We start from the raw sequence: 11782 nt of genomic DNA, 5'->3' as shown, positions 1-11782 counted from the left end.
TTTCTGCATCTGCAGTGTAGGAAATCGTGAGTCTTATCTCAGGGCATACGCAGCAATGGAGCTTTTATAGTGCAGTACTTAGGAGGCAGTGGATTATTAGGCAGGGGGTTGGGCTTATTTTCCTAATTAATTACTCTCACTCTTATATAAGACCGTGACCTCCGCTCCCAAGGTAATGTGTTGTGGGAGGCCTATACTGCGCCAGATCCAACATGTTTCACTGGGAGATTGCAGTTTCAATTTTAAGAAAAATGAATGTAAGATATAACTTTGGTCAAGAGCAAACTTTCTGTTCCAGGAGCAGCACATTTAACTGACTGCCTTTTTTAATGTTAAACATTAAGCAGTTTGTAATATTGAAATATTTACCCCAGTCCATACAAACAAAAACACAAACATGATCTATTCTGGGGGAGGATAGAGAGAGGAAATGTGAAAATGACAATCGTTAGTCATCATCATATACAAAGACATTGGAAGTGATACGGTGGTGATGAGGGTAGTTGCAGACCATTTACAAAGAATAGGTTAAGTTGGCAGATTGTTATACATGTGATATAGAGAATGAAGGTGATTGACCATTGATTTTTTTTTTTTATTCTTATTTTATGTAGAGCTTTCTTAAACTGGCCAAGTGGCCAAGAAAACCCTGCATTAGGCGGCGCATTTTCTCAGCCGGGGAAAATGTTTTTGAGTCTGACCAGAATCTTGGGAAACTAAACTGGTCTCTTAACTACTATTGAACTTGTTTACAGGGCCTCTTTAGTAGGTGTCCCTCTCTGAAATATTTAGAAAAAGTAGTTGAAGATGTTAAGTATGCAATATAAGCCAGATTATGGCCTCTGGGAAAAGGAATGCTATTGCATCTGCATCGACAATAATCTTCCCTTGTGGTTGTAATTCAGAAATTCTGAAATGGGAAATATCTCCTTGTACAAGATTTTCTTATGGATGGAATGCACTCTTGTACAGAGGCAGTTATGTACCCTGCAGTCTTCAAAATAAATCTGAAGTGACTAAAATGGTATATAGAGCTTTGTGACTGTCCCTTCTACAGGCTGATGATTATGGCAACAAATGATTATGTAGTTCTATGATTTCGTGAACATTGGATCGGCCAATTTGATTTATACACTGCCATTTTAACCTTTAGTTTTGTGGCTTATCATTGAGGAATTTCAATATCTTTAGACATGAAGGGAAATGAGTGTAGGTGGGCTTAGTCTCCAGCTGCATTCGATGAGGACGGTTACCAAGCCTTCTGTACCATTCTGCCCGGAATAGCCGGGAGTCTCATTTGTTACCCAGGTGCCAACCGGAACCGACTCACAAAGGCCTGCCTACGGAGCACTCACAGGCTGATGATGACCGGATACGTCATTTGCACCGTCTACCATCGGGAGGGGTAGCTGGTGTTCAGTGTGTGCAGCACCCCGTCTACCAGCAGCATGCACAGGAAGACAAGGTGACACTGAGAAAGGCGAGAAACAATTTTTCCCTTTTTGGGAGGAAGAGTGTAAATTGAATACATACACCCTGAACACCCGGGAAATGTTTTTGACTCTCTCAGGCATTGGCGAGCGCAGCAAGAATGTAATGCTTTTCAGAGACTGCGGGACTGTGGGATAGCTGGAGTCCTCAACACCCCTCCTCCCTCCAAGAGTGTCTATTTGATTCTTTTGCTTTCTGTTACACTTGTCAACAGCCCTTGCTTGATCCCTGCTGTGGACTCTGTCTTCATAGTCCTGGAGATTTTTTCAAATGCTTTGGCATTTCATCTTCTGTAATGGAGCTCAGATAGAACAAATTTGTCTCCTCATACAGCGATCAGATCCAGTATCTCCCATACAATCCATGCTGGAGCTCTTTTTGGATTTGGGACTTCATCGCCACCTGGGCTGATCAGAGCTCCACGCTGGGCAAATTCAAAAGTTCGTGGGGCTTTTCCTGTCTACCTGGCCAGTGCATCCGAGTTCAGATTGCTTTCCAGAGCGGTCACAATGGTGCACTGTGGGATACCACCCGGAGGCCAATACTGTTGAATTGCGGCCAAACTAACCCTAATCCGACATGGCAATATCGATTTCAGCGCTACTCCCCTCATCAGGGAGGTGTACAGAAATTGGTTTAAAGAGCCCTTTATATCAGTATAAAGGGCTTCGTTGTGTGGACGGGTGCAGGGTTAAATCGGTTTAATGCTGCTAAGTTTGGTTTAAACGTGTAGTGTAGACCAGGGCTCTGAAGCTCATGCAAACAATCTGAACCACTTAGGTGTGCAACATTGGGCTGGAAATTTCCTACAGACACTTTCCTGTAAGATTCCCACTGCTTCCTCTCTCCTGTGAAGCTGTAACACTGTGATTACAGCCTCTCGCCTAGCATCCCAGCACTTCTGATCCCCGCCGGAACCTGAAAGTGCAGAGATGCTGTAAACAATGAAAAAGCGCTGAAGAGGAAAAACACCCATCCAGAGTTTCTTTGACTTCACAAGGGCGTCACATCAGCATGTGTTGGGTTTCAATTTGGGCTGGAAGCTTGTTGTTACACCACCACATTCCAAGCCACAGATAAAGCGTATTGATGTCTTCATTTCAGGCCTGGTGCTAAGCACCCACAGCTCTTATTTACTCCCATTTCTCAGCAGATTTTTCTCAGTCCCTAATTCTGTACAGTCTCCAAAACACCACTTTGAACCTCTAGCATTTGGCTGATGGTTGCTCCCCTTGCTGTCTCAGCCCTGTCATCACAGCTTTGCCAGTCTGTCTGAGCGTTAGCTTATCAGTCACCTTTTTCATCATTGGGTCCTTTAGCAGGAAAGCTCGGCCATCAGTCAGATTATAGGCATCTCTGAGGTCATTCTTCTCATTGCTCCTTTTACTCCAGGTCTTCCTGAGCCCCAGCACCAGCTGTCTATCTCCTGATTCCAGGTGTGTGTCACTTCCTGCAATTCAATGCTCAGATTTATACACACAAATGGCCCAGTAGAGTCCCTATGGGCAGTGTTATCAGCAGGCTGTGAACTATTAGCCTTGGAAAGAGAACATTCTTTCCCACTTTAAGTGCCTGAGTTCCTTGTCTTACAAGAAACAAGAAATGTCCTAGCTTTACTGCTGCAGTCCCCTATGAAACAGGTACTGTTCTAAGGTAGGAAAGATCTGGATAGCTTCTCCTCACCCTCAGAGGATTTTGGAATTCACTTGGATATAAGGCATGAAATCCCGGCCCTGTTTAAATCAATGACAAAGCTCCCATTGACTTGTGTGTGTGGGAGGGAGGGAAATACTGGAGCATTTCAGAACCTTAAAACTAGAGATGGACCTAGACTAAAACCCCAGATAAAACATTCCCTGGATCCACATGTTCTGTCTCGGGCCCATCCCAGCTTCAGAATGGTGGGTTCAAGTTTCATTCTAGAAATGAGTGATAGTTTGGGAGATTTCTCAATTGTTTCCAAACCGATTCAAACTCTTGTGGTGTTAATCTAGACAAGCATCCTTCCAAACCAGGGGAACAGAGCAGAGCTTGCTTAAAAGGGCTCTCCTCTCTGTCTGAATACATCTGAGAAGGCTCGTGTCTGTTGTGTGCTGGGGTTGACTGGCAGTGGTGTCATAGTCTGAGAGATGGGCCTAAGCCCAAACAAACTTCACAGTGAAACCAAACAGCCTCAGAATTTGGGCTAGTTTAGATCCTCCTATGGATCCAAACTTCTCAGCTGACTGTGTTCTTCCGACAGGCTGAGCCCAGTCCCTCCAAACCTGTGGGAAAGTTTGCATTGGAATCCAGACTGCACAGATAGGGCTTAGCTCTGCCTCAGCTAGGATGTGCTCTGTGACTGTTTGAGATGGTAGGATGCTCATAACTGGGGCAAGGAGATAAGGTTTCCCACATTAGGTCAAATCACATCTTGTTTTGGGTATCTTAAGGTGCCAATGAAGAACTATCCTAACACACGGGCTAAGGAATGGTGGATTCCTCGAAAGGACAGTTTAGTGAGTGCACTGTCCTTAGCTCCTCTCACCATGTCTACATGTTATCTAACCCAGATTAAAATCCTAGTGTAGACAAGGCAACTGTAGTTTTAAAACATGTTAGCTGGTCAAAGTAACACCCTAGGTTACCCCACAGGATTTACCCCAACCAGCTAATATGGTAAAACTACACCAGGCCTTGTGTACACTAGGAGAGTGGTTCCCAAAGTGGGGTCCCTGGCCTCTGGGGATCTGCAGTGGGTTATGCTGGGGTCTGTCCCTTGAGCCAGGGTCAGAACACATCTGAACAGTGGTCTGGCACTTTTGCCCCCTGGAGGCTCCATTTTGTTCTCAAAATGGTATCCTACATTCAGTGTGACTTTGCATGCACTGGATAGAAGAGGTCAAGCTGGCAAGGGTATTCCCACACTGGCAGGGCCATTCGGGTAGTACCAGAACTTGCCTATTTGAGACTACACCCTCTCTGTGAGGGGTTAGAGGGTGTCAAGACCCACAACACTTCTACAAGATAGGAAAGTAATGTCCCCATTTACGAAAAACAGAAGTACAGATAGTGACTAATAGAATAATAGTAACATGAAACTTGTGTATAAAAAATGAAGGGAGACTGGGCCAATAAGTTAGATGCCAAAGGGGTCCTTGGTAGTAAAAAGTTTGCGAAGCACAGCACTAGGATTTTAAGGTGGAATAACACAGGTAAAAATTACACCTTTTTGCCCAGTGAAAATAAAGCCACAGATTCAGGGACCTCCAGCTTCCATAAACTTCAGATTATCCCACTTGAGCATAAAGGCAGGAGTGAGCCCTTTGGGCCTGATTCTCCATTGTCTTGTGCAGTCATTTGCACCTGTGCAAAAGCAGTGGAAAGCAGTGTGAAACCCTAGCCACCTGATTTAGCAGCATTTTACCCCCACTTGGCACAGGTGTAGATGACAACACAAGTTGCAGGGTGGATGTGAATGAGGGCCACGAGACATCAACACCAATACTGAAACCCACCTTTTTCTGGGATGATCGAAAGGTCGGACTGGTTTCCACTCTGAACCAAGAGACTGTGCGGTCTGCTCCTCCCAGTAAAAAGTTTCTTCACCTCCTGGTATGAGTTGAGCAAGATGCTGGCAGCTCCACAGGAACAGTGCTGCAGAAAATACTCCTACACCAGACAAGGAGAAGGTATGCAGGCTATTACATTGCAGTGGCCCAAGGTAACTGGGGCAGGGAGATATTGCGGATAAATAGTAAGCATTCCAAACTAGAGATGTCCAGGGTTATTCCAAGACCTGTCAGGATCCAGATAAATGTATCTAACTCATTCTAAATGGCCTAGGAGCAGGGAGGCTGGCTGGAGCTAAGTTTCTTCGTAGCATGGAATTTCATACTTCAAGGATTTTGAATCATTTCAAGTATCAGCTCACTGTTAACATGCTCTCTGGGTATCCAGCAGGTAAATAAACTTTAACTAGCCTTCTTCAAAATTATTTTAAGCCACTGTGAAGGCTTGGCTGCTCCTGGTTCTCTAGTAATACCATGAAATGCAGCATTCTGGGAAATCACAGAGACCAGAACTACCAGCAGTTGCATTGACTTCTGAGGCAAGGAGTTCTGGTGAAATATATCAGAGGAGGAACTGTCCCTAGACATCCCAAAATGATTCATTTTGATTAAAGATGGATCAGAACCAAACCCCCAGATCCAAACAACCCTAAACTTTAGAGTTTTGAATCCAAATCTGGATCCAGATTTGAATTTTGCAAATGAGCACAATCTTTATAATGGGTCAAACCAAATACAGACAGTATTTTTATTTTTAGTAACCACAAAAAAATCCAGCGAGAACTCAGATTTTGTGAAGGCTAAAATGAATTTTTAAACAGCTGAGGCAAAGGTAACTTATACTGTCTCCCAGCATTTCTGGGCATCACTACATTCCTAGCTTGGTTTTGTAGTTCACTTTGAAATGGGATGGTTACTTTTGACTTGTGATAAATTCTGAAGTGATTTTAGAAAGTAAAGCCGTAATTTTCTAAAGTGTCTTTTGTTTATGGTGGCTCAGATTTTAGATGCACAAATTGATACATCTGAATTTTATTAGGCCACATCTTCAGCTGCTGTATATCAATGTAGCTCCATTGACTTCAATGGAGATATGTCAGTTTACATCAGCTGAGCATCTGGTCCATTATATCTTATAATTTCACCTATTTTGATTCATACTCCAAAAGTGGCTTTGTTCTGAAACATGTTTTCTCTTGCAGCTGATCCCTAAAGACTCTGAGTGTTTTGGAAACAGTGGTTTAAACTAACGGCCTGACAGGTGTAAGTGTACCTGTCAGTGATTAATATTTTGATCCCTGCATCAGCATCCCATTGGAAACTTATATTTTAACATCTCTTTCAAAAAGAAATTGAATTCACATTTCCAAATTCACAGCTGCTCAACCAAGACACTGTGTGTGTGTAAATAAACAAACCCCACTATAAAAGTGACTCACAATTTAAGATAATATTATTTCTGTAGGAACATGCACAAACAATAATATCTTGTGTTTTTATAGACAGGATGCCAGAGTCAGATAAAATGTTGCGAAACAAATATGCTGTATGTGGTATTCAGTTACTTGCCAAAGCAGTGATATCTTGATTGCTTGTAACTGACTCTGTGAAGAAGTTTCTTGTATCAGTGTAAGGCCATTTTGCACCTTAGTGAACTGTGATTTTAAATTCAATATAGTTTTCTCCATACTTTATAGATTAATCTTGTCACGTGTGTGGAATGTGGTCATTGTTTAACAATGCCCAGGAATGCTACACAAGAGTTTAGGACAGGAAGTGAAGAGTACTTTATCCATTTGCAACTGCAGGGGAGTATAACTAGGTAGAAGTAGATTCTTATTGGTGTTGGCATTTGACCAAGACACCAGGGTAAGCTCCTTTTAAGAATCACAAGCAGTCAAGTTAACCCTACGTTAACCCTCTTATCTGAACCCTATTTCCCCAACAGCATAATGCTGTATAATGCCTCCAGGCTGGGATGCTGCTTTGCAGAGCAGAGGGAAGAGTGCTGGGATTTTTCACTGGGGCTTAAGGGAATCCCTTGCAAGTCAGTGGGAGTTGGGTGCCTAACTCCTTTAGCCGCCTTTGGAAATCTCAGCTCAAACAGCACCCCTGCAGCATCGGCTGTGGATATTCTTTGGACACAGCTTCCCGAAGCACTGTTTGTGGCTGCTCAGCTGATGAGATCTGCTAGGATCCTAGAAGGTGGTGCAGGTAGCATTCTGTCGCTCTTTGATATTGCACTGGGCAATACAGCTCTTTCTCCAGGAGTCCATGTGTCCCTAACTGATGTGTTTGCTTTTTCATCTCTTGGTGTTTTCCAAAGGATTAAAGAACTCTCTGGGAGGAAAAGAGCTTAGAAGCCTTATGATAAAAATGGGGCTTTCCTGTCAGATCTCTTGTTCATTTAGGACCCATGCAGAAACTGTCGGAAGCCTGCATCCCAGAAGGGAAAACACCAATGGGCAGGAGTTGTAGGCCAAAGCGGGATGAGCAAGACATTCACAGAGGGATTAGGAAAAGCAGAAAGCTTAACGGGAGTGGAAGAAGGGGGATTAGCAAGGAACTACCTTAGTGAGGTCAGAACATGTAGGATAAAGTGAGGAAGGCTAAGCCATTTAGAACTGACCTTGCAAAAGGTTCTACAGCCACATAAATAAAAGAAACAAAGGAGAGAAGAAGTGGGCCCTATACCACTGAGGATGGAATGGATGTTAAGGATAACCTAGGCATGGCCCAATATCTAAATAAGTACTTTGCCTCGTCTTTAATAAGACTAGTGAGGATTTAGGGATGATGGAGGGATGATAAATGGGAATGAGGATATGGAGGTGGATATTACCCGTCACTGAGGTAGAGGCCAAACTTGAACAGCTTAATGGACAAAATCGGAGGCCTGGACAATCTCCATCCAAGGATATTAAAGGAACTGGCGCATGAAATTGCGAGCCCGTTAGGAGAATTTTTAATCAATCGGTAAACTGGGGGTTGTACTGTACGACTGGAGAATGCTAATGTAGTTCCTATTTTAAGAAAGGAAAAAAGTGATCGGAACTATAAGCCTGTTAGCTTGACGTCTGCAGTGTGTAAGGTCTTGGAAAAAATTTTAAAGGAGAAAGTAGTGTTAAGGACATTGAGGTCAATGGTATTGGGACGAATTACAACATGGATTTACTAAAGGTAGATCATGCCAAACCAACCTGATCTCCTTCTTTGAGAAGGTGACAGATTACTTAGACAAAGGAAATGCGGTAGATCTAATTCCTCGATTTCATTAAGGCATTTGACACGGTTCCACATGGGACTGTAGTTAAATTGGAAAAGATGGGGATGAATATGAAGTTGTAAGGTGATAAGGAACTGGTTAAAGGGAGACTCCAGCGGGTCGTACTGAGGGTGAACTGTCAGGCTGGAAGGAGGTTACTAGTGGAGTCCTCAAGGATCGGTTTGGGACAATCTTATTTAACCTTTTTATTCTGACCTTGGCACGAAGAGCGGGAATGTGCTAATAAAGTTCGGATGACACAAGCTGGGGGTATTGCTACAACGGAGAAGGACCGGGATACAATACAGGAATCTGGACCACCTTGTAAACTGAGTATAATAATAGGATGAAATATAATAGTGAAACGTGCAAGTCATGCACTTAGGGATTAATAATAAGAATTTAGATATACATTGGTGACCTCAGTTGGAAAGCAACAGAGGAGGAAAGGACCTTGGGGTATTGGTTGATAGCAGGATGTCAATGAGGCCCAATGCGATATGGCCGTTAAAAAAGCAAATGCGGTTTTAGGATGCATCAGGCGAAGTATTTCAGCAAGGATAAGGAGGTGTTAGTACCGTTATATAAGGCGCTGGTGGACCCCACCTGGAATATTGTGTGCAGTTCTGGTGTCCCATGTTTAAGAAGGATGAATTCAAACTGGAACAGGTTTCAGAGATGGGCTACTAGGATGATCCGAGGAATGGAAAACCTGCCTTATGAAAGGAGACTCAAAGAGCTTGGCTTGTTTAGCCTAGCCAAAGAAGGCTCCGGGGGATTGCTTGCTCTATAAATATATCAGGGGGATTAAACGTCAGGGAGGGAGAGGAATTATTTAAGCTTAGTACTAATGTAGGCATAAGGACAAATGGGTACAAACTGGATATTAGGAAGTTTAGACTTGAATTAGATGAAGGTTTCTAACCTTAGGGGAGTGAAGTTCTGGAACAGCTTCCGAGGAAGTAGTGGGGGCAAAAGACTATCTGGCTTTAAGACTAACTTGATAAGTATATGGAGGGGATGATATGAATGGGATAGTTTTATTTGGGCATTGATCTTGGATTATCAGCAGATAAGTTTGCTCAATGGTCTGTGAGGGATGTTGGATGGGATGGGATCTGAGTTACTAGCAGAGAATTCCTTTCCTGGTGCTGGCTGGTGAGTCTTGCCCACATGCTCAGGGTTTAGCTGATCGCCAATATTGGGTCGGAAGAATTTTCTTCCAGGGGATTGGCAGGGGCCCTGGAGGTTTCGCCTCCTCTGCAGCGTGGGGCATGGGTCGCTTGCTGGTGGATTCTCTGCAGCTTGAGGTCTTCAAACCACAATTTTGAGGACTTCAATAACTCGGTCATGGGTTAGGGGTTGCTATAAAAGTGGATGGGTAGGGTTCTGTGGCCTGCTTTGTGCAGGAGGTCAGACTAGATGATCATATTGGTCCCTTCTGACCTACGAGTCTATAAGTCTATGAGTCTATGAGCTGCTGAGCATCTTCAACTCCCAGCAGAACCTAATAAATCAGCAGAGTTCTGACTTCAATAGGACATAGATCCCTAAGTCACTTGGGTACTTTTGAAAATGCTATCCTTAGTCTCCCTGGCCCAGATCCTCCAAGGGTTTGGAGATTAGGTGTCTAAATACTTTTGAGGAGCTGGTCCTTTTGCAGTTTGGGATAACAGTATTTCCTACATCACAGAAGCGTTGTGAGGATTAATAAATGGAAGATGGTGAGATGTTATGGTGTTGGGGAGGTCCCTTAAATACCAAGGGCAGATAATTAGCTAATGTTTGTAAAGTGTTTTGAAAATGCAAAGAGCATATTACTACTGTGAACTAGATACCCCAGTGGTGGGTGCATTACATTTGCAGACAGGGAGATTCTGCCAAGGGATCTTTGAAAATACAAAATGCATCTAGGTTGAAAATGTAGGGCCAGATCCTCAGCTGGTATAAATCGGGGTAGCGCCTTTAATGTCAATGGGGAGACTACGCTGAAGATTTGGCCCTCGTAAGGCAGATGGAAAGGGTTGCTGCAAACAATGACCCACAACTGTAAAGCTTTCAGAAAATGTGCAAACCATTCCCAGGCTCTGTGTAGGAGGCAGCACTGGTCTGAGGGAGAGAGCTGGGCACAAGGAGATTGCTGGATGTGCTGTTTTGCTGACTCACAATGCCGCATTGACTTTGTTTCTGAAAGGGGGGAAAGTCACTTATTCCAGATGCTGCCCAAGCAGGTGGGTGAGGAGCACAGGTGGGTGAGGGAAATGTTGTCAAAAGAACAAAGGAATCACCTTCCTCCTCTGCCCCCCTCACTCCCCATGAAAACAAATTGCTGAGGACTGAGTATGACAACCTCTGCTATTGAGTTGATGGTGATAGGTAAAAAAAAAAAAAAAAGTGGGAGGATGATCATATGGCTGAAGCATGAGACAAAGTCAGGAGATCTGAGGTCTGTTCCCAGTTCTGATGCCACCTTCCTGTGAGACCCTGGACAGGTCACGTCATCTCCAGGAGTGGTGCCGGGTTTTTGGCGCCCTATGCGGGGGCCCTTAAGCACTCCGGGTCGTTGGCAGCAATTCTGCGGTGGGGGGGGTCCTTCTGCGCTCCCGGTCTTCTGGGCACTTTGGCGGTGGGTCCTGGAGCGAGTGAAGGACCCGCTGCAGAATTGACGATGACGACCCAGAGCGCGGAAGGACCCCCCCACCGAATTGCTGCCCTCCCAAATCCTGGTGCCCTAGGCGACCGCTTAGGTCGCCTAAATGGAAGCGCCGGCCCTGGTCATCTCTGTACCTCCATTTCCCCCTATTTAAAGTGGGGAAGATAATGCTAGCCTTCCTCCCAGGGTAGTTGCAAAGCTTAACTTATTACCATTTGTAAATCACACTGAGATTCTCAGAGGGAAGTACCCAGCGATATAGCTGGTTGTGAAATGATGTTTCAACCCCCACTCCACCCCACCTCCCCGGCCAAACTGATGAAAAAGAATATATTTCATTTTTGTTTGGCAGCCAAACACCAAAAAAATCTTCAGTTTTCAGCAACGGAAAACAAAATGTTTAGGTTTAAAGCCAAATATATGGGAGTGCGGGGGGGGGTTGGGGGGGTCGGGTGACAACCCAAATATCTTTGACAAAAACAGAAAATTTTCCAACAAATTTCCACTTAGTCATAAAGCCAAATTTGTCCCCCTAAAATAAGTTTCAACAGAAAAATAATAATGTTATATAATATTAATAATATTATTATCCTGACGTAAATAAGGAAAAACCCCAGTAACTGCAGTTGGAATGCGGGGGCTATAAATCCCAGGATTCTGGAGGATCAGTCTGGATAAGTGCCCAAAGCTAGAATAGCAGCAGAGAATCCTGTGGCACCTTATAGACTAACAGACGTTTTGGAGCGTGAGCTTTCGTGGGTGAATGCCCACTTCGTCAGACGCACGAAAGCTCACGCTCCAAAACGTCTGTTAGTCTATAAG

General features: G+C 44.1%; 1 protein-coding gene across 1 annotated transcript in view; it reads right to left on the bottom strand.

The window, feature by feature from the left end:
• Nucleotides 1-11782, bottom strand: part of LOC116832042 (uncharacterized) — an 87101-nt gene that overhangs the window by 18750 nt on the left and 56569 nt on the right. The window contains exons 3-4 of the mRNA XM_075073056.1: nucleotides 4989-5142; nucleotides 2787-2941 (exon numbers count right to left, since the gene is read on the bottom strand). Coding sequence (XP_074929157.1) covers nucleotides 2787-2941; nucleotides 4989-5142 — 309 coding nt within the window. The remainder of the gene's footprint in view (nucleotides 1-2786; nucleotides 2942-4988; nucleotides 5143-11782) is intronic.

Source organism: Chelonoidis abingdonii, chromosome 16, assembly GCF_003597395.2.
Source record: "Chelonoidis abingdonii isolate Lonesome George chromosome 16, CheloAbing_2.0, whole genome shotgun sequence".
NCBI classification, from domain to species: Eukaryota; Metazoa; Chordata; order Testudines; family Testudinidae; genus Chelonoidis; species Chelonoidis abingdonii.
This window is presented reverse-complemented; position numbering and strand designations above follow the sequence as displayed.